Source organism: Lemur catta, chromosome 4, assembly GCF_020740605.2.
Source record: "Lemur catta isolate mLemCat1 chromosome 4, mLemCat1.pri, whole genome shotgun sequence".
Lineage (NCBI taxonomy): Eukaryota > Metazoa > Chordata > Mammalia > Primates > Lemuridae > Lemur > Lemur catta.
In genome coordinates, this window is record NC_059131.1 from 32,211,423 (window position 1) to 32,232,086 (window position 20,664).

A 20,664-nucleotide genomic window follows, 5' to 3' on the forward strand; every position below is an offset into this window, starting at 1 on the left:
AAAAAAGAACTCAAGGTTGATTTACTACACCAAAATGACATGACTTTTCACTCTGGATTTTAATCCCAAATGTAAGCTTTATGGAATGAAAGAACAGGTCACAGAAGGGCCATGAAAAGATGTGGTAGCACAATTCCATGACCATTCCCACACCTCCCCCAAATCGGGGCTTTTTTAAAAACTACTTCCAGAGCAAAGTTCACCATTTCCCTATACTTTCTGATGGGACATTCTACCTTCTTAAGAAGAGAACAAATCTGTTGCCGCACTCCTGGAGACTGGCTGTTAAGATTGTATGTGATGAAGAACTGAATCCACTGCATTTCTTCTGTGGAAACAATTTCTGTGCTTCGATTACTTTCACAAAGCAAGCCTAATGTATCTAACCGTACCTAAAATACATCCAAGTAATAAAATGTTAATTTTCCAATGAAAAAGCAAAGCCTAAACCACTTGAAATGATTAAGTACTTACATAGGCTACCAAAGGAAAAAAAAAGTAAACTTCAGTTCACCCATATATACCTCAGAAAGGTTTTCTAATCCCAAAGATGCTGTAGTTACTTCCTATAAAATTATTTTATTAAATGTATAAATTGGGGATTTATAAAATTCAACAATCTTAATGATTGTTATTTCATGGTAATGCTCAACTTCATTCCTTTTTCTGTTTTTTTCTCAGTGCCCACTTTATCTTATCACCTCACTCTTAAATTACTGCCATGCACTTCTAACTAGTTTCCTGGTTTCTTTTTGCTCCCACTTTGGAAACTCATCGGTTTCTATTAATGTCACTTCCTTGCTGAAGAGAGGGTGGCTCTGGTTCAATTGAATGAAATTAACTGGTTATAAGAAACCAATGAAGTCTTCAGCCTAGCACAAGAACCTTCCATGAAATGGACAGAACACTCTACTCCTGATAAGCAATGTCCTTAATCATCCTCCAGACCTTGCTCATTTGTGCCCTTCCATTTTGTGTGCTGCTTCAGTGCTTCCTCTTCTCTAATCACATTTATCACTTTCCTAATCAACCACCACCTACTCTGATCAGCCTCTTTTGAGGCTCCCAAACAAGTCCTATTACGTAAGGGCACACAAACACACTTGTATCTGTACTTTCAGTTCTAAGAGTTCCCAGCTATTTTAGGCAAGTTTTCTTATCTCTCTACTAAACTTTAAGTAGCCTGAGTACAAGATCTAGACTTTTCACTTTTTATTCATCCTCCTTATGGACTCCTTAAAACAATGCTGGGCCTCTATATCGAACTGCTAAATGAATGAACTAATCAGGGATCTATCCCATGCACAAATTCCCAGTTATTTTGTTTACTTACTTGGCAGTGCTGATGAATTAAGCCTTGCTTTATTCTTGCACTGGACACAAGGTTCTCCCAGGTATCAGTTGCAGACTGAAGATGTCCATGAGCTCTAGCTATTCGTAGACATGCCATCAAAGCTCCCAGAGCCCCCCTGCTATTACAATACCCTAAGGATGGAAAAGATTGCTCTTGTCCTGAAAGCACAATAACAAAGAAGACTAGTACTGTGCTATGCAATGACTACTACAATTGTCAGTTGTTTTCAATTTTCATGTTTCCAATTAACATTATATTTCAAGAAATAAAAATCACATTTTAAAATAAATTCTGCAACAAATTAAATTTATTATAAAATAATCATTATTTAAAATGATTTATCTTTGTGTCAACAATTTCAAGCAAGCATAATTCTCTTATTTTTACTTTTTCCTTGACACTCGGAAAATGAATCAAGAAGTAAATCAGGAAAAAAAATCAGGTGGAGAAATATTAAAAACAATACAAAATAGAAATGACGTCCAGCCAAAAGAAGGAAAAACACTTCAGTAACTGAAAATTATTATTTCTCTAAAAATACACATTGAACCTCGTTGCATATTTCAGAGTTACTATTTCTCACTAGCAAAGAAGATAAAATGAGGATCACAAAAAACCTGATGGTTTTAGAGGCTAGGACACAGGCCATTACTAAGGGGACAATGAGGTCTGGTTCACAGGGCACCTTGATATAAAAATAAAGACAATCTTACTTCAGAGCAGATTCATGAATTCTGAATTTTAGATGGCTTCTCAAAAAGGTAAGAACAATTACTATTAAAAGTTACAAATAATGGCTTATTTCTGTGTACAGGAATCAAATTTTCCTGCAACAGCATTGAAATACTGACAGTTTTTAACCATTTTAGTTGAAAATATTTCTTAAACTGTACTGTAGGAAACCATATTCTTGCTTTGTTAAACAGATAACAATTTTAAGACTTACATGATAAGTCAGAATCATCATTTTACATATTACTGAATTATGCTTGAATGCAATGATTCCTTCAGGGTTACTGAGTTTCAGTGGGATGTTTACTCCTATTCTAAATGACTACAGACAGCTGGTTCTTGAGGTCATGCCTCTAAATTTTGTCTCTTTCCCAGAGAAAAAACTAGTTACAATTTACCTGCCTTTAATCTGGAGTAACACAATTTTTAATTACTGTCTCAATCACTTGAATAAGCAAACTATATAAAACACACACACTTTTACTCCAGTAAGACAACAAAGTAACAAATTTAGAACTTGGAAAAATGATTTACAATCCTATAGTAAAGGAAACTATCATTGTAACTGGAATCACTCCTTAACGCTTAGAAATGACTTCAACCAAAAAATGCCATTCAGCTACATACAGGAACATTCATTTCAAACTGAAGTATCTATTATTATTGTCTTCCTTTGCTATTTATAATAGTAGTAACTGGGCACGGTGGCTCACGCCTGTAATCCTAGTACTTTGGGAAGCCCAGGCAGGAGGATCACTTGAAGCCAGGAGTTCAAAACCAGCCTGAGCAACATAGCAAGACCCTGTCTCTAAAAAAAAAAAAAAAAAATAGAAAAAATTAGCCAGGTGTGGTAGCACGCGCCTGTAGTACCAGCTACTCCAGACACTGAGACAAGAGGATTGCTTGAGCCCAGGAGTTTAAGGTTGCAGTGAGCAATGATGATGCCACTGCACTCTAGCCTAGGCAAGAGAGGGAGACCCTGTCTCAATTTAAAAAAAAAAAAAGAAGAAGAAGAAATTGTAATATTTAAATTTGAATATGGTGAATATCTACCTAGGTACCTACATTTAAGCATCACAACTAGAAATTACTAAAAGAAAAAATCATTTTTCTTACCAGTTTTAGCATCAATAGAAGTCTGAAGAGTCTTCACCATGTACCTTAAGCTTTCAGGGCTGTAATTCAATAATTTTGGCAAGTAATAATCAATGACATAAGATTTCTGATCCAGGTTTCCTTCACACAGTATAAGAAGGAGAGGAGAAACCCAAATCTCATGCCACTGGTCGATCCAAATACCGTCAACAGTCCGAGATTTCAAATGACTGTTATGATTTTTAAACATGGTTTCCAAGAGGTCACTTGCATAAGGTACCAATGACTGGTCCCCCATAACCTCTAAGATTTGAGATGGAATAGTTTTATCTACTGCCAAAATACGTTCAATTCCTATGCACTCTACCAAACAACTAAGGCATATGTACTTTCCTTTAATATGCCACTCCAACTGCAGAAGACCCTCAGTCAATTCCAAAAAGAAAGGATCAGTGACCAACTCTGCCCCTTCCATAGTGAGCTGGTGCATTTGGAGAAGATTTTTGAATATAATTTTGGTTTGGTGTCTCAGAGCATCCAGTGGATGTTCCCAGTGGGTATAGACATATTCCAAAAGTCTCCCAACTATGCTTGAATTCCCATTCAGATTGTCCTTTAGGCTTGGGGAACTTGATTTAAGAACATGTATGGCTGAATTAGTCCAAGACGCCAAGATTCTAGACAGAAACATTTCCAGCGTTGACTCCTTAATCCTAAAGAAAAATGAGCTATGAGCCACAGTATTATAAACTGTCTAGTAAAAGAGATTTCATTTTATAATCATTTAAACTTTAGAAATATTAAGTACAATGAATGAAATAAAATTCAATCATTATTACATTTACAACAACAAAAATTACAAACAAGGTCAAAACAGACTTAAAATTTGTGTATGAATCTTTTCACCTAGAAAAAATAATCCAAAAAGGGACACAAGGAAACTTTTGGGGGTGATGAAAACGTTATTATCTTGATGGTAATGATGATTTCACAGGTGTTTTAAAACATACGGAGGGCCTAGGATTAGGGGAGGTTAGGGAGAACAGGGTTTCTTTGTGTGATAATAAAAATATTCTGGGGCCGGGCGCGGTGGCTCACGCCTGTAATCCTAGCACTCTGGGAGGCCGAGGCGGGTGGATCACTAGTTCGAGACCAGCCTGAGCGAGACCCCGTCTCTACTAAAAATAGAAATAAATTATCTGGACAACTAAAAAAATATATATAGAAAAAATTAGCCGGGCATGGTGGCGTGTGCCTGTAGTCCCAGCTACACGGAAGGCTGAGGCAGTAGGATCGCTTAAGCCCAGGAGTTTGAGGTTCCTGTGAGCTAGACTGATGCCACGGCACTCACTCTAGCCCGGGCAACAAAGTGAGACTCTGTCTCAAAAAAAAAAAAAAATTCTGAAGTTGATTGCGCTGATGGTTACACAATTCAAGCTGTATCTATGGTTTGACATTTTAAGCTCATGATCACTTTCAGTCATTACAGCAAAAACACCAAAAAACCCACAAAATACAGCCATGTTAAGTCAGAAGACCTTGTTACAGTTGCTGGCCCAGGTTCTTATTAGCAATATGCTCTTAAATATTTACTTTTCTAAGCTTCGCTTTACCCATTCAACAAAAAAGATTTCTTATCCTATCTACCAGACATGTGAGGATCACATTAGATTACCTATGCTAAAGTTCTTCATAAATTCTAAAGCACTATGCACATAAAAATTTATATAGTTTTTTAAAATGCTACCATAGAGGATGAACGTTAAAAATTATTTTTAGAAATTACAGGCTAAACTGTAGCAATAATTTCTATCTCTCTCTCTCTCTCTCTCTCCCCCCCATCATCCCATCTTCTCTATCACACTCATTTCATTTTCTACACATATATCACTTTTTGATTTAGGATTTATCCTGACCACTTTACATTGAATTACTAAGTGTGCTGGCTCAGTTGCACCTTTTAAATGTCTTACAAGTGAAACAGAATATAAGACAGCAGCATCAAAACTCACTGTGAATTCAAGGTGAACAAAACATGTGCAGTATCCAAGAGCAGGGCCTCCCCACTCTGACCCATGCTCCCATCCTGCCAGTCCAACATGGCAAGTGTCCCCTGACACAGGAATAAGAGAGCTGACTCAGAAATGTCAGCACAACAAAGGCTTCTGCAGCTGCTTAAAAACCACTCAGGAATGCTGGTGCAGTCCACTGAACGAAGAAGCAAACTGCTTACCTGGAAAAATATAACAGAGCTAATATATATATAAAGCTTTTAAAACTTCTCAGAGACATTTCAAAATATAAACCCAAACATCTCTTTTCCCTGAAACATTCCAGGAAAAATAACTAAACCTAATGGCAAAACAGCCACAAATATTAAAATTATTATATTGATATTGAAAGGAAAAATTAAATCCAAATAAACACATGAATCATTTTGCTGGTTTAAATGTATTGGTAGTGCACAACACATCGCCACCTGCAGGTGGACAAGCTTAACTGATGCTTTTTCAAGGAGTTTTAAGAAACAAACATTTTCAATTTTATGCAATAATTATTTTGTGTGATCTCATAAAATAGCGCACATATATTTTGCATAAGGTCAGGTAAAAGGATTAAATAAGTTTCCAGATAATACAACAAGGGAAAAAAAGCCCTAATAGTCATAAATACAAGGACTGTGGTCTAAATTATCAAATCATACTTTCCATATGGATCAATTCACTGAACAATTGACTCTAGAATGTTATGCTCCCTGTCTGAAGTACATGATTTGGGTTAGTCTTAACAAATAACATATTTATCAGAAAATTATTACTGTGCATATGTCTATATATGAATCTTTGCATAATGTTAATATTACAAATATCTTTTAAGATTCTAATGAAAGATGGAACTGAACAAACAGCACTAGAAAAAACTAGAAGGTCATACACCAAAAATGTTGATAGTGATTATCTTTGTAAGATAGACTTACAGGTGACTGGTTTGTTTTTTTTTAAGCTTTATCTGAATTTTTGGAATTGTCTCTTATTATAAGAGAAAAGGATTATCAGAAAGATACAGGGTATGCAAAAAAATACATAACACATTTTTAAAAATATTTTTAAAACATATGTCTAACTCTCGATAACATACAATTCTAAAAAGGAGATGCACTTACCAAATCAGGAATCTTTTCAGATGGGTGAAACATAGTCTTAATAAAAAGAATAATAGCTAATCCAGATGTACTATGAATAGTCTGTAATAGATCATCTATTTGGTAAAAAAGCAGAAAGATTGTATTAAATGATGAATATTCTGGTACAATATAAAAAGCAGATGCTCACTGGTCAGGCAGTCCTGGGTACAATTTCTAGCTTGACCACTTCCTAGGTGAGTAAGTTTAGACAAGTTAGTTAACATCCCAGGGACTCCACTTTTTCTTCTGCAAAATGGGTAACTCCTATCTGACACAGTTGTTGTGAGGTTGAAATGAATAATGAACATAAAGGATTTGAAGCCCAGCACCTAGAAACTCAATAAACATGATTCTTTTATCTCTCCTTTAACATCCACTCTCTCTTCCTCTCCATCTAGTTTCCCAGCACATCTAGCAGCAGCAGCACCTGTCCCTTCCCCTATACCAACGCCTCCATATCCCAAACCCTATATTTTAATACATATACTTTTTTGTAAAGAGATTTCACGGCTGAGTAAAGAACCTACATCAGTGCTAATTACAAACTTTGCTATCACTGGCACTGTACCCAAAGCATCCAATTTCAGCTCAATATCTGCTTTTCGTTTTATCTCTATTGGCCTCTGATAATAGGGTGAATTATTCAACCAGCAATAAGAAGTATGACAGACACTATAAATTATCTACTAAATATCCATTCTGCCCTTCATCCCTGATAATAAAACTGTGATATTGTAGCAGCCACATGTCCAGCCAAAGGCAGGATACTTGCTTCTTCAGTCTTCTTTCCTATTAAAGGTAGCCATATGAGAGGGTTCAGGACAATGGGATATAAGCAGAAATGCCTTGGGTATCTTTTTGCATCCTGATTAAAGGTAAAGATACAACTGGCCTTCCTTCTTCCTGCCCTTAAACAAAGATATGATGTCTGGAGCTATAGCAGTCATCTGCCAAACATGAGGCAATAAACACATGGGTGGAAAGCCAACATGCTGAAGATGGCAGACTGGAAAGACAGAAAATGTTTTGGTCCTATACTGCCTATAACAGTTCTGGATCACCTGCTTCTGAACTCCTAATTATGTGGGAAAGAAGCAGAGGCACATTTTCTTAAAACCCTGAAGTTTGGTTTTCTGTTACACCCAGCTAAACACTTTACTGATAATAAAGCTTAAAAAAAAATCCTGGAAAAGAACAGCATTGATTAGGTGCCATTACCTTTTCAGAAAAGAAGCTGCCTTATATTAAAATTATGTATTCTCTGCATTTCACCAGTTAGAAAGTCTTTTTTTTAGATTAACAAAATCTTCTTTTAAAAAGCAAATAACCTCTGAAAAGTTGTCTGTAAATTACATCTTAATAAAAGTAACTTTAACTACTTTCCTTTCCTTTTAATACCTGAGATCCCAGGCAAAAAGAAAAATGGAAATACCAATTGGACAATAATACAGCTATGACCTTCACTAGTCACCAGGGTTAAAAACATATAAACAATGAGATGCTATTTTTTTCCCTAGTAAATCAGCCTGGCAAAACCAGAGTCAGTTACTGGTTTTTTATAAATAAGAGCTCTGAACAGATCCCATTAATATTTTTTAATTAAGTTAAATTCATACATATATTACCATATGGAATGGGAGATGAAAGGAGAAAGGATAATTTAACTTTTTATGTAGATATGTGTTAGGTATCACTTTTTTTGGTTAATCTTCTTATTGCAATATAAAAACACAGATATAAAAAACAACCCAAAACAAATGTATAGCTTAATAAACTATGAGAAGACAATCATTCTTGTACCCACCATCTAAGGTAAGAAATAAAACTCAGCCACCCTGCCCATAGGGCTCATCCAATTGCCTCATCTCAATCACAATCCCCCCGCTCTCACTGAGTAAGCACTATCCTGACTTTCGTAGTAATGACTTCCTTATATTTCTTTAACAGTTTTATCAATTAAATGTGCATCCCTAGACACTATAATTGTCTTGATCATTTTTTAAAATTTAATAGTTTTTAAGTATCTTTTAATTTATAGGTACCCCCCCATTCCTTTCTTTTCATTACAATTTCTCTGTTGAAGAACTCTGGATATTTGACCTGTAGAGTTTCCTACATATGGATGTTATGTGTGCTTACTCCTGATGCAGTTCAAGATATTCCTCTGTCCTCTGTAATTTCTGCAAATTAGCAGCTAACCCAGGGACAAGATTAGTCTCAAGTCTGATTTCTTTGGAAAGACTATAGGTAGTAACAGCAAGACTCTAAGAGGTACATGCTGTCTGGTTTTCTGTTTCTGTAATGTTAGCCATTGTTGATGTTTAGTATCAATTCATTGGGGGTTACAAAACATTGATATTCTATCATTTCATTTTGATTTATTAGTTAAAATACTTTTATAGAGAGACATTTCCTCTCATCTACTATTTGGTTTCCTAGTGGTACAGTTCATATGGATAGCAGCAACATATAAAATATAAGGAGGAATACTGACCAGGGCCACAATCAGCAACTACTGTCATTATTTAAAGGTAACACCTGCTGCTAAGGAGAAATGTATGGCCTACACTAACCTTTCCAGATCTTCCTTCTAAATCTGGAAATTCCTCCTAAAGAATTCTCTTTTGCTATTGGAAGTCTGTGGCTTTTCAACACTAAGACTATTAGGTTTTCTTCCTCATACACGATACACACACGAACTTAGAAACGTCCTTCAACATTATCCCTTGCTGAATTGGTACATTTGAAAGCAAAAAGCATTAAAACCATGTAATCCATGGCCTTCCCTCACTTTGAGAGGCTGAGAGAAGAGATATTCCACATCTCAGTTAATTATTGTATTTTATACCTTAATTAGGAAAAGCTAATTGACACTCAATTATAACCATCATTTGTATGTTATTACACTTACCATCACTTAAAAACTTGGTGAAAATATTCAGCAATCCACACATAGTTTGCCATATGGGAGAACCGGAAGCCTTCCAAAGATTTCCCTGGAAACCTTGTACTTTCTGTACTAACACCATTGAAACTCTTATGCCTACCAACAAGTCATTCATCAACCGTGTTTGAACAATATGATTTCCAGCAAATTTTCTACAAAGAAAAGACATTATTACAAAGAAAATTCAGATAAAAGTGTCAACATTTCTACTTCAATGTGTGAAGATTAAGCACATTGCTCAAAGGGCCAAAATCAATTTTAGATTATAGTATTTATGATTCTTTCTTCCATTCTCATAAACATTCCAACTAGGTAAACATTTATTCCAAACTTCCAACACTCTTAATTTACCTCAACATGTCCCTCTTTCTCAGCCAATGACTAACTTCGCTTCTCTTTTTTGGGGTATAGATCAGTAATCAAGAATGAATGACAGAACTTACAAACTTGAACACTCCCTCAACCTTGATAAACTTTCTTTACCTGGTTTCCAAGATGCCAGGCTCTCCTAGATTTTCTTCCTACTTCACCAATGCTCCTTCCCAGACACCATGACTAGTTCATGCTCTTCTCCCTGATCTCTCTGTGGCACCGCTCTCCAGGAATCAGTCCTTAGTCTTCTTATTTTCTCCATTTAATTCTCTCCCTTGATGCTGATCTCTTCTAGCTCATACATTTTAAATTATAACTAAATATGTGAACTTATCTTCAACTCCAAACCTAAAATATTATAATCATCCTTGCCTCCTCTCCTCTTCATCCCATCTGTAAGAAAATCCTCTTGGTTCTACTTTCAAAATGTATCTAGAATCTGACCACCTCCACTGCTACCATCTTCACCTGAACCACTCTCATCTATCCCTTGGATTACTGCAATAGCCTCCTAACTGGTCTTCCTATTTCTATCCTTGCCTCTCTCAGTGTATTCTACACACAGCAAAACACAGAATGACCCTATTAAAGCATAAGTCAGGAAAAATAGTTTGGCAGTTCCTCAAAAAGTTAAACATAGAATTACCAGATGATCCAGCAATTCCACTCCTAGTGTGTACAGCCAAAACAAATGGAAGTAGAGACTTAAACATATATTAATACTTGTACACCAATGTTTATAGTAACATTATTCACAATAGCCAAAAGGTAGAAACAGCCCAAATGTCCATCAACAGATGAATAGATAAATAAAATGTGATATATACATATAATGGAATATTCTTTAGCCATACAAAAATGAAATTCTGATACATGGATGAACCTTGAAAACATAAGAGAAATAAACCTGACACAAAAGGACAAATATTGTATGATTCCATTCATATAAAGTATCTAGACTTAGCAAATTCAAAGAGACAGAAAGTAGAATAGAGGTTATCAGGGGATATGGGGAAGGATTAAAAAACAATGAATTTTCTTTTGGACACACTGAATTTGAGGTTCCTGTAAAACATCCAAGATGAAATGTGTAGAGGGCAACTAACTACATGAGTCTACCACCTAGGAAAGAGATCTAACTTGGAGTGATAAATTTGGAAATCCTGAGTGTATAGGTGGTGGCTGACAGCTTGCAAGTGAATGATATAAAGCAGTCAGAACAAAGAGAATAAAAAGGATAGAACACGCATTTATGAAATGAGCAGAGAAAGAAGAGCCTAAAAGGAGACAGAGGAAGAGCTCCTGGTGAGGCAAAGGACATCCTGAATGAAAGATGGCATACAGGTATTATTAATACTTCTCCCTCCCACAACCTCCCTAAACCAACACCCATGGGATTTAAAACACAAAAAGATAAATACTTAAGGGCAGCAAACAAGCAGCAAGACAATAATAATATTTTAGAAGCTGCAAAGCAGATGGATGAGTAATAACTGACTCAGCAGAATCAAGAAAGGCAAATACTAAAGCCAGAGAACAAGCCCAAAAACAACCTGATTTGTAGCCCCTGACGGCTCAGAAACAGCTGGCACAAGGTACTCCTTGATGTGGAAGTAAATGTAGGTCTGAAAACAGGAAGACTGACTACAGTCTGTTTAAAAGAGTAAGAATTCTGGGCCACCTGGCCCTCCGAAGTGGCTGCTCCAAGGGCCGTGGCCACAAAAAAAATAATAAAGAATAAAGAAAAAGCAACTCAGAAGAAACAGACTATGAAGAATTATCACTAATATCCCCAGATAAAAGAGGATACTTCACCCATGAGATAAAAACAGGATGCTATAAAAAAGGAACATTTAGAGGTGGGGAAAATCGTCCTAATATTCCTAATAATTTATTAAATTTTTAATATAATACCTAAATGTTTAAATAAATTTTAAATATTAAAATATTTTGATATTTATTAAATTTAAATATCATACCTCTAAAAAATAAATTTAAATAGTAAGGTCTAATATTAATGGAGAGGGATGAAAAGAGCCATTCTGAGACCTTTTTTAAAATTTTCTTTGTACAAAGACAACACACAACTACAAGTGTGCACACACACATGCACAAGGATGCAACCATATAGTACTTGCCTGTTTTCTTCCAGGATTTCAATTAAACTCTTCTGCAGAAAATGAAGCACTGAAACAAAAAGAATATAATGACAAACTAGAATTTAAAACTGTGAGTTTTAACTTCCATATAAGAAAATATTTTAAATCACTGCCACCTAAAATGATATCATAATACAGAAGCAGAAATTTAAAAGGAAGGAGCCCGATGCACCTTAATTATCCATAGTATTCTACCTGTTGCCAAAACTCTTAAAAAGAGCCAGTTCCAAAATGACTCATATAAGCAGTCACCTCACAGAACAAAATAATAGGACTTACCATTTTTAAGCAGATTATTAATACTTGCTGTACCTATGGGGGAAAAATGAATATTGGTAAAGAGTTTCATGACTAAAATTAATATCATTTAAAAACAATGATGTAATGACAAATGTTAGCCAGAAAAACTACTAGAAAAGTACTAGCTTACCCAAGTTAAAGTTCTCCATACAGGAAGATATATTGTCAATTACTTTCCTATAAGAGTATAAATCAGTAGTATTCAATTCTTTCTGAAGACGAGAAGTAAAACTATGTATAGCCTCGGTTAGAAAAAATTCAGGTAGTCCATTCAGTGAGCTATAAAAAGAATCAAATATTAAAAATCTGACAACCTAGTAGCACCAGGATATGTGGGGAGGGAAGAGAATCATAAAAAATTTAGGAATATTGTACTGAACCTTCAAAAGATAGCCAGAAAAGTACAACTTCACACTACCATCACCGGATTTCCCTGGCCTATCATCTCTCATTTGGTCTCCCTCCCTGCTTCCATCTTACTTCCCTCCTCTCCCCAGACTGTTTTCAACAGAGCAGCCAGAGCTATTTCCTCCACCCAGAATACTCTTCCCTCAAGTATACCCAACAATCATTGCTTCGCCTCTTTCAGATCAATCTCACATTTGAGCAAAGCTATCGGAAATGACCACCATATTGTAAATTATAACCCTCACCCCATCCTTGGTCCTCCCTTTCCTCCCTTTCTGCTTTATTTTTCCCCAGAGCACTCATGCTATCTAATACCCTACATATGTTTCTTATTTATTTTGTCTATTTTCTATCTTCCCCACAGAACCTTCAGTCTAGAACCTCCATTCTAGACCAATTTATTCATTGTATCTTCAATTCCTAGAAAAGTGCTTGAAACATAGTAAGCAGTCAATAAAGAGTTATTGAATGAATAAATTAAACATATGTCAATTTTACCTCAATTAATCTAAATCAAACGAATAGGCTGAGGGTGGGGCAAAAACAATAAAAAAAAAAAACGAATAGGCTTTTTTTTTAAATCTAAACAGTTCAAAGCTATTCTGGAAGAAAAAAATTCAAAAATAGGAATATTCTGAAAAAGAAGAGTCACTAAAGGGGTGATTTATCTTTTTATATTATACCACATTATCAAACTATAACACACTTTGGTGTGTTAACAAATAGACTCAAGTCTAATATTGAACCCATGTTTATATAGGCACATATAACACAATAAGGTGGCATTCCAAATATGTGGGGAAAGATGGATTATTCAATAGTTTAGGGATAAGTAGCTCCCCACATGGAAAAGAAAATTAAGTTGAATCCCTACCTCACACTACATTCAAAACTTAATTCCAGACGGATTTACAAGTTAATCAAAAAAAAGTATTATCAGACAAGCAAAAAATTTTTTATAATACTGTATTAAAGTACACACATAAGCAAAGTATGAAACTCAGAAATCTGCACAAAGACAAATATTAGCTGAGTTAATAACAAAAATTTTTTTTTTAAGTTTTATAGACAAGACACCATGAAGAAAGCTTAAAGTAACAAAGAACTATGTTTGGCACATAATCTATATAGAGCTCTTATAAGTCAAGAAAATATTCTAACGAGAAGATGTACAAAGGATATGCAATAACAAAAAAAAGTCAAACTCCACACATTGAAAAATGTTTAATCACACTAGTAATCTGGGAAATAGAAATTATAACAAGATAACATTTTCACCCATCAGATTTTTAAAAATTTAAAGATTGATATTATCCAGTCTTGGAAAAATATGAAGAAACATGTACTCTCATTCACTGATGGTAGAAGTGTAAACTGGAGTAGCTTTTTTTTCTTCCTGAGTCTCAAACTGTTGCCCAGGCTGAGGTGCAATGGCACAATCACAGCTCACAGCAGCCTCAAACTCCTGAGCTCAAGCGATCCTCCTACCTCAGCCTCCCAAGTAGCTAGGACTACAGGCGCACAACACCATCCCCAGCTAACTTTTTTTACTTTTTGTACAGACGAGATCTCATTATGTTGCCGAGGCTGGTCTTGAACTCCTAGACTCAAATGATCCTCCTGCCTTGGCCTCCCAACATGCTGGGACTACAGGGTGACAGAATAGCTTTTCAGGAGTACAATTTAACAGTATCTATCACAAATTTCAACAGGTATAACTTTTGGTTCAGAAATTCCACTTCCTGGAATTTATCTCAGAGAAATACACATATATAATTATATACATGATTAAGAATATCAGCGAGTATTGCTGGAATAAGGTAAACCTGAAAATAAACTAAATATCAATTGGAGAGTGATTAAATAAACCATGTAATATGAGTCATATAATATGTACCATATATCTACAGATGTCATATATATGATACATATAAATTTTGGTACATCTATATAATGGAATATTATAACTGTCAGAAAGAATAAGGATTGCTTGTGGGAATGTAAAATGTTACATTACAGAAAACAGTATGGCAGTTTCTCAAAAAACCAAAAACAGAATTACCCTATGATCCAGCAATCCCACCTCTGGGTATATTTCCAAAAGAACTGAAAGCAGGATTTTGAAGAGGTATTTCTACATAGCAGCATTATTCACAATAGCCAAGAGGTAGAATCAACCCAATTGTCCATCAAAGGATAATGGATGAACAAAAAATATGATATATACATACAATGGAATATTATTCAGCCTTACAAAGGAAGAAAATCCTGTCATATGCTACAACATTGATGAACCTTGAGGACACTAAGTGAAGTAAGTAAGTCACAAAAATACAAATACAAATATTCCTCTTATAGAAGGTATCTAAAGCAATCAAATTTATAGAAACAAAAAGAAGAATGATGGCTGCCAGGGGCTAGAGGAAGGAGTTGTTGTTTAACAGGTGGAGAGTTTCAGTTCTGCAAGATGAAAAGGTTCTAGAGATCCATTGCGCAACAATGAAATATACTTAACTCTATAGAACTGTATACTTAAAAATGGTTAAGACAATAAATTTTATGTTATGTGGTTTTTAGCACAATTTTTTAACAAAAAGAAAAAAGAAGGATTATACTGACATAGAAATATCTCTAAGATATTTTTTGGTTTTTTGCTTTTTTTTTTTTTTAAGACAGGGTCTTGCTCTGTTGCCTGGGCTAGAGTGCAGTGGCATCACCATAGCTCACTGCAACCTCAAAGTCCTGAGCTCAAGTGGTCCTCCTGCCTCAGCCTCCCAAGTAGCTGGACTACTGGTGCAGGCTACAGCACCTGGCTAATTTTTGTATTTATTGTAGAGACAGAGTCACTATGTTGCTGAGACTGGTCTCGAACTCTTGGCTTCAAGCAATCCTCCCACCTTGGCCTCCCCAAAGTGCTAGGATTACAGGGGTGACCCACTATGTCCAGCCTGGGTTCTTCTTAAGGCTTTTAAATTTTTACTAATATTCACTTTAGTATTTGTGTGCGTGTGTTTAATCAAATAATCTCTTCTATACTCTTCCCATCAATCTATAAGAATATAAAAATACCCAGAGTCTGCATTTAAACATACTGGCCTCTAAGACATTCTTTAGTAAAAGAACAAGCCACAGAGCATTATGTAGAATATAATCCCATTTATATAAAAAATAAAAACTAAAATACAACACACATATGCTGAACCCAAAGAAAAGGCCTAAAAAGATACTGAATAGATACTAAAATGTTAAGTGACAACCTTTATCAAGTGATAAGCCAGAAACAGTGAAATAGAAGCCTCATTTTTTATTTTGTGTACTTCTATATTGCTTGAAATTTTTACATCAAGCATATATTCCTGTATTATCTGTGTAAGTACATGTTTAAATCAAGAACAGACAGGACAAAAAGAGAAAAAAAATAACAAGATGACAGATTTAAACATAACCAATAAACATAAATGGACTGAGCCAGGAATAAGCACACTACAGCCCACAGACTAAGCCCCACAGCCTCTAATGGCTGTGACCTAAGAAGACTTTTTACATGTTTAAAGACTTGAAACCAATCAATCAAACAAACAAAATAAAGAAGAAACCCTATGAGTGACGTTTTTAGTGATATATTTCAGTTTAGTTTTATCAAACCAAGGATGGTGTGATTATTTTTCGTCAAATGTGACATTAATTACACCCAACTTTCCTTCCTTTCTTACCTTGCCAATACTTTCTTCAAGGGATTCTTTAGACTCAAAGAAAGATAAATGCCCGCTATAATATCCAAAGAACTTTGAATAGTGGGATCACACAGGCCATTTTTATTTACTTTCACCAGTAAAGGCACAATCTATAATCGAAAAAATTCAAAGTAATTTTTTATAATAGCAAGTCTACCAAAGTAACATGGTTACAAATATTCTTTTAAGTATCAATCATAATGTGAAATGTTTTCCACACTGCACTGTTAGAGATACTGATTTAAACACCTATTTCACTATTTATTAACTTTTTTAACCCATGCCCCAATACCTTCTTTACCCTCTAGACCCCGCTCCACTGAGAATCACAGACCTGTCAGCAGCTTAAGGGACAAAACATGGGTAGCACTATTTAAAAACCTGTAATATATTTAATTGCTTTCCAAAAAAGTATCAGGCACACTTAAACAGTAAATCCTAATATTAAAATATTAATAAGGATAATCTTTATATTTTAAATTAACTTTTAAATGTACCTGCTAAAAAGTTCTAAAGATTTAGATTAATAGAAAAAAATCTTTTTTTTTTTTTTTTTTTTTTGAGACAGAGTCTCACTTTGTTGCCGGGGCTAGAGTGAGTGCCGTGGCGTCAGCCTAGCTCACAGCAACCTCAAACTCCTGGGCTTAAGCGATCCTCCTGCCTCAGCCTCCCGAGTAGCTGGGACTACAGGCATGCGCCACCATGCCCGGCTAATTTGTTCTATATATACTTTTAGTTGGCCAGATAATTCATTTCTATTTTTAGTAGAGACGGGGTCTCGCTCAGGCTGGTCTCGAACTCCTGACCTCGAGCGATCCACCCACCTCGGCCTCCCAGAGGGCTAGGATTACAGGCGTGAGCCACCGCGCCCGGCCGAAAAAATCTTTTAAAATTTAACTCCACAAAAATACATATACACAATTATCTCCTATCTATTTACAGCTATAATTATGATAAAAGCCTGAAGATGGCTCCTATTGCTGCTTTGAATAAAAGGATATTATACAATGAGCAGAAAAGGAAAAAAACACCTATTCTTCAATAATAAATTGATATTAAATAATTGGGATCCAAATTGTCAGTTATTTTTTAAAATCCCTAATAGCATGATCATCTTCTAGATGCATCTGTGAGTATCAATTCAGGCTTACCTGTTTAATACACTGGATTTGTGACAGTCCATCTGTGAGTTGTACACAACTTAATAGCAAAGAAGCTAGATTTTTCCCTTCCACATCAGCGAACGCTATAGATAACACATACACAAAAAAATATTATTCAATGATTTAGCAATATATGGATATGAGTTTGCATTTGTTATGCATTCTACAAAATTTTTAAGTTTATAAACCAAAAAAACAAAAAAACAGGTAGAACTTAGTCTGAAGATAGAATTTTTAAAAAACTATCTTACATCCAAAACTGAATATAAGAAACACGGAAAAATTAAATAGGAAGCGTTAGAACATTATGTGCTATGGGGTCCCAAAGATTAAAATACTCGTCTTACAAACTAGAAAATATAGTAAATAAATGAAATCAGAAATCACCTACATCTCAAAGTTTCAATGTCCTGATGACAAATGGTCAACGCAGCAACTTGCGTTTCTTTCTTCTTCTTTACACCCATTTTAAATAGAAAAGTAGTCACTACAAGAAAGAACACTTTAAGGCACTGCTAATGCAGGATTTCTCAACCTCACCATTACTAACATTTTGAGCCAGATAATTCTTTGTTGAGGGGTATTGGTATGTGCACTGTAAGATGTTTAGTACATCACCCACTAAATGCTAGTAGCACCTTCCTCCAAGTTGTGACAATCAAAAAATGTCTCCAAACATTGTCAAATGTCCCCTGGGAAGCAAAACTGCCCTAGGTTGAGAATCACTATCTAAGGATTTCTGCTTTGAAAAAGAAACACTTTTCAAGCTCAAGAAGAGTTTACTGTCTAAAATTACTTTTACCTAATATGACTCAGTCTTTGTATTTTAAAATACAGCAAATGTTCATTCTTCTGAAACTAAAAGAAACCACCATAGATTTTTCCAAAAATAAATTGTGCCAAACTAACCTCAGTGACTTGATAGACTGACAGATCAGGAGCTGCCACTGTATCTTGATTTCTGCAAAAATGCAAAAATAAAAAGTAAACTTTTGCATACTATCCTTGTGAGTTTAACAAATTAATCGGATCATAATAGACTAAACAATCTTACTCAAAGACTATACTGCACTACACACTAACAGCCCCATGAAATCTGGAAAGAAGACACTAGGGAAATGGTACAGGGCTCTTTTTTTGGATGCAGTTAGCATTCTTAGCAGTGTTTATTATGCAAACATTAGAGGACACAGCAGTGCATTTATAAAAGGCACAAAGCTAGAAGGACACCTTGGATGATAGAATCAGGATTAAAAACAGCTCATTAAACTGGAATAACGAGTAATATGAAATTTACCAAGATGAAATAGAAATAAATGTAAAAGGCTGCATGTAGATTAGGAAAAACACAGAAATATAGGATGGGGAATCAGAGGGAGGTGAAATGTGGTTTCAAACAGCTCAATATGTGAGCCAACAGCACAACATGACTGCTAAAAGCCACATTAGAAGTCAGCCAGATCAACAGAGTGCATGATTCCTTGGTTATCCAAACAGGTCAGGTGACATGTAGAGCATTAGGTGCAGTGCTGGTGACCACACTTTAAGAAGCCATAACAAATAATAGAGTTTCCAAGGAACAACTACACTTCTGAAGATCCTAGAGAGCACCTCCTTCAGGGAACAGCTCAGTTAACCAAAGGAATCTGGGCTAGAGAAAAGAGGACAGAAGTTCCTTAAAATAGCTGCTGGAATGTTTTGGAGAAAATGGAAATAGATTCCTTTTGTCTAGCAAGACAATAAGATTAGTAAAAGTCTGTGCAAGCTTCAGGGAGGCAGATTCCAGCTCAGTCAATACAAAGGAAGAAGTTTATGGTTCCACTATGGAATAAGCTACCTTTTAAACAGAATTTCCCAACATTGGGACTATCCAAACAGAAGATGACTGAACACTTTTTTCTTTGACTCCTTGAAGTAGCTAGCCTCCTAAGTGGTCTCCTCCTTCATAGTCATCAAAACAATCTTTTAAAGACTCTAATCAAATCTAATTATTCTCTTGCTTAAAACTTTCCATGGGCTTCCAATCACACTTAGAATAAAATCCAAACTTGAGTTTGGTCTTCAAGGCCCTAAATAAACTGACCCTGCCTTTCTCTGCTGGTCTTCTCAAATCAATCTCCTCCTCACCATCTCAGGAGCTTTGCGCTTCCTGATGCTTATTCCCGCCTAAAAGGCTTCATACCTTCCAATACCTCTTGGCCTGTTAATACTCATTCCAGCACACCATAGTATAATACGAAGTCAGAGAGGATAGAGGAAAGGTAACTGGGGAGATTATTCTCAGGTGAATGGTGAGCGAGTTTGCATAATAATTTGATTTTGGAACCCTCAAGGTTACACAAAAATAGACTCCATGATTACGCCTTAGGTTCAACGGATGCCTAAACGTGTGCTCTGATGAACTGGACTGATTTTTCCCTGATGACTGGGAAAATCCCGTGTCCACCGGAAGGTCCTGGTTCAGTGGCCACAAAGTGCCCAGTAAATAACTCTCCTGCGTCCCTCTTACTGCTTCCCTTTTGAACGCTGCTTCACTATACCACCTACACCTCTCTGGCTCACTCCCCCAAATATTTCTCTGGGCGATTTCTGAACCACGTGGAGTCCGAGGAATGACAAGATGAAAAGTGGCGATGCTAAACGATGGGCATTGGTGTGACTCGCCAGGAGGCCCAAGCAAACTGGCCAAGCCGAGCGGTGGAGAGTCACGCGCTACCGCGGGTCTGGCAAACAGAACGCCTGGGAGCCAAACCTCGTGCCCGTGGGCGTCTGACGAGAGTCGCGGCCGTCTGGACGAGTGCCGGAAGCTGCTGTCGTTCTACGGCGTCTCCGTGGCTCGCAAATAGGTCTGCAGTCCACTACCGGGTCAGAGCACAGCGACGGAGGCAGGGGACCGGAGGAAGAATCGTCGCGGGAACTGACCGAATGCAGAGCCTCCAATCAGGACTTCGGCGAGGCCGTGACGTCACCGCAGGGGGCGGTAGCCGGCGGATTTGAGTAACCTGCGACGTTACAGTCAGCGCTGTGCCTTACCTAGGGCTTGGGATCTGGCGGAGTCAGTTGCTCATCATCTTCACACGACTGGGTACCTGGGAAGTGCCTTTGTCCTGATCCAGATCTTCTACCCTTCTACTCAGTTTACTCTGCGCAGAGATAGGGAGAAAACTACCTCTGGGTTTTGGGAACGAGAAGCCCAGCGACCTTAGAGCGTGTGAG

The 20,664-nt window shown here is 36.3% G+C and overlaps 1 protein-coding gene across 1 annotated transcript in view; it reads right to left on the reverse strand.

Annotated features, from left to right (window-relative positions):
• THADA (THADA armadillo repeat containing) overlaps window positions 1-20,332 on the reverse strand; it is a 298,298-nt gene extending 277,966 nt beyond the window's left edge. Inside the window, exons 1-14 of the mRNA XM_045549490.1 lie at window positions 20,201-20,332; window positions 18,358-18,409; window positions 17,840-17,935; window positions 17,437-17,531; window positions 16,265-16,395; window positions 12,274-12,422; window positions 12,123-12,155; window positions 11,823-11,871; window positions 9,277-9,464; window positions 6,345-6,439; window positions 5,194-5,414; window positions 3,203-3,894; window positions 1,334-1,512; window positions 237-392 (exon numbers count right to left, since the gene is read on the reverse strand). Of these exons, the coding sequence (XP_045405446.1) occupies window positions 237-392; window positions 1,334-1,512; window positions 3,203-3,894; window positions 5,194-5,414; window positions 6,345-6,439; window positions 9,277-9,464; window positions 11,823-11,871; window positions 12,123-12,155; window positions 12,274-12,422; window positions 16,265-16,395; window positions 17,437-17,531; window positions 17,840-17,915 (2,064 nt within the window). The 5' untranslated portion in view covers window positions 17,916-17,935; window positions 18,358-18,409; window positions 20,201-20,332. The remainder of the gene's footprint in view (window positions 1-236; window positions 393-1,333; window positions 1,513-3,202; window positions 3,895-5,193; window positions 5,415-6,344; window positions 6,440-9,276; window positions 9,465-11,822; window positions 11,872-12,122; window positions 12,156-12,273; window positions 12,423-16,264; window positions 16,396-17,436; window positions 17,532-17,839; window positions 17,936-18,357; window positions 18,410-20,200) is intronic.
• Window positions 20,333-20,664: the final 332 nt, after the last annotated feature.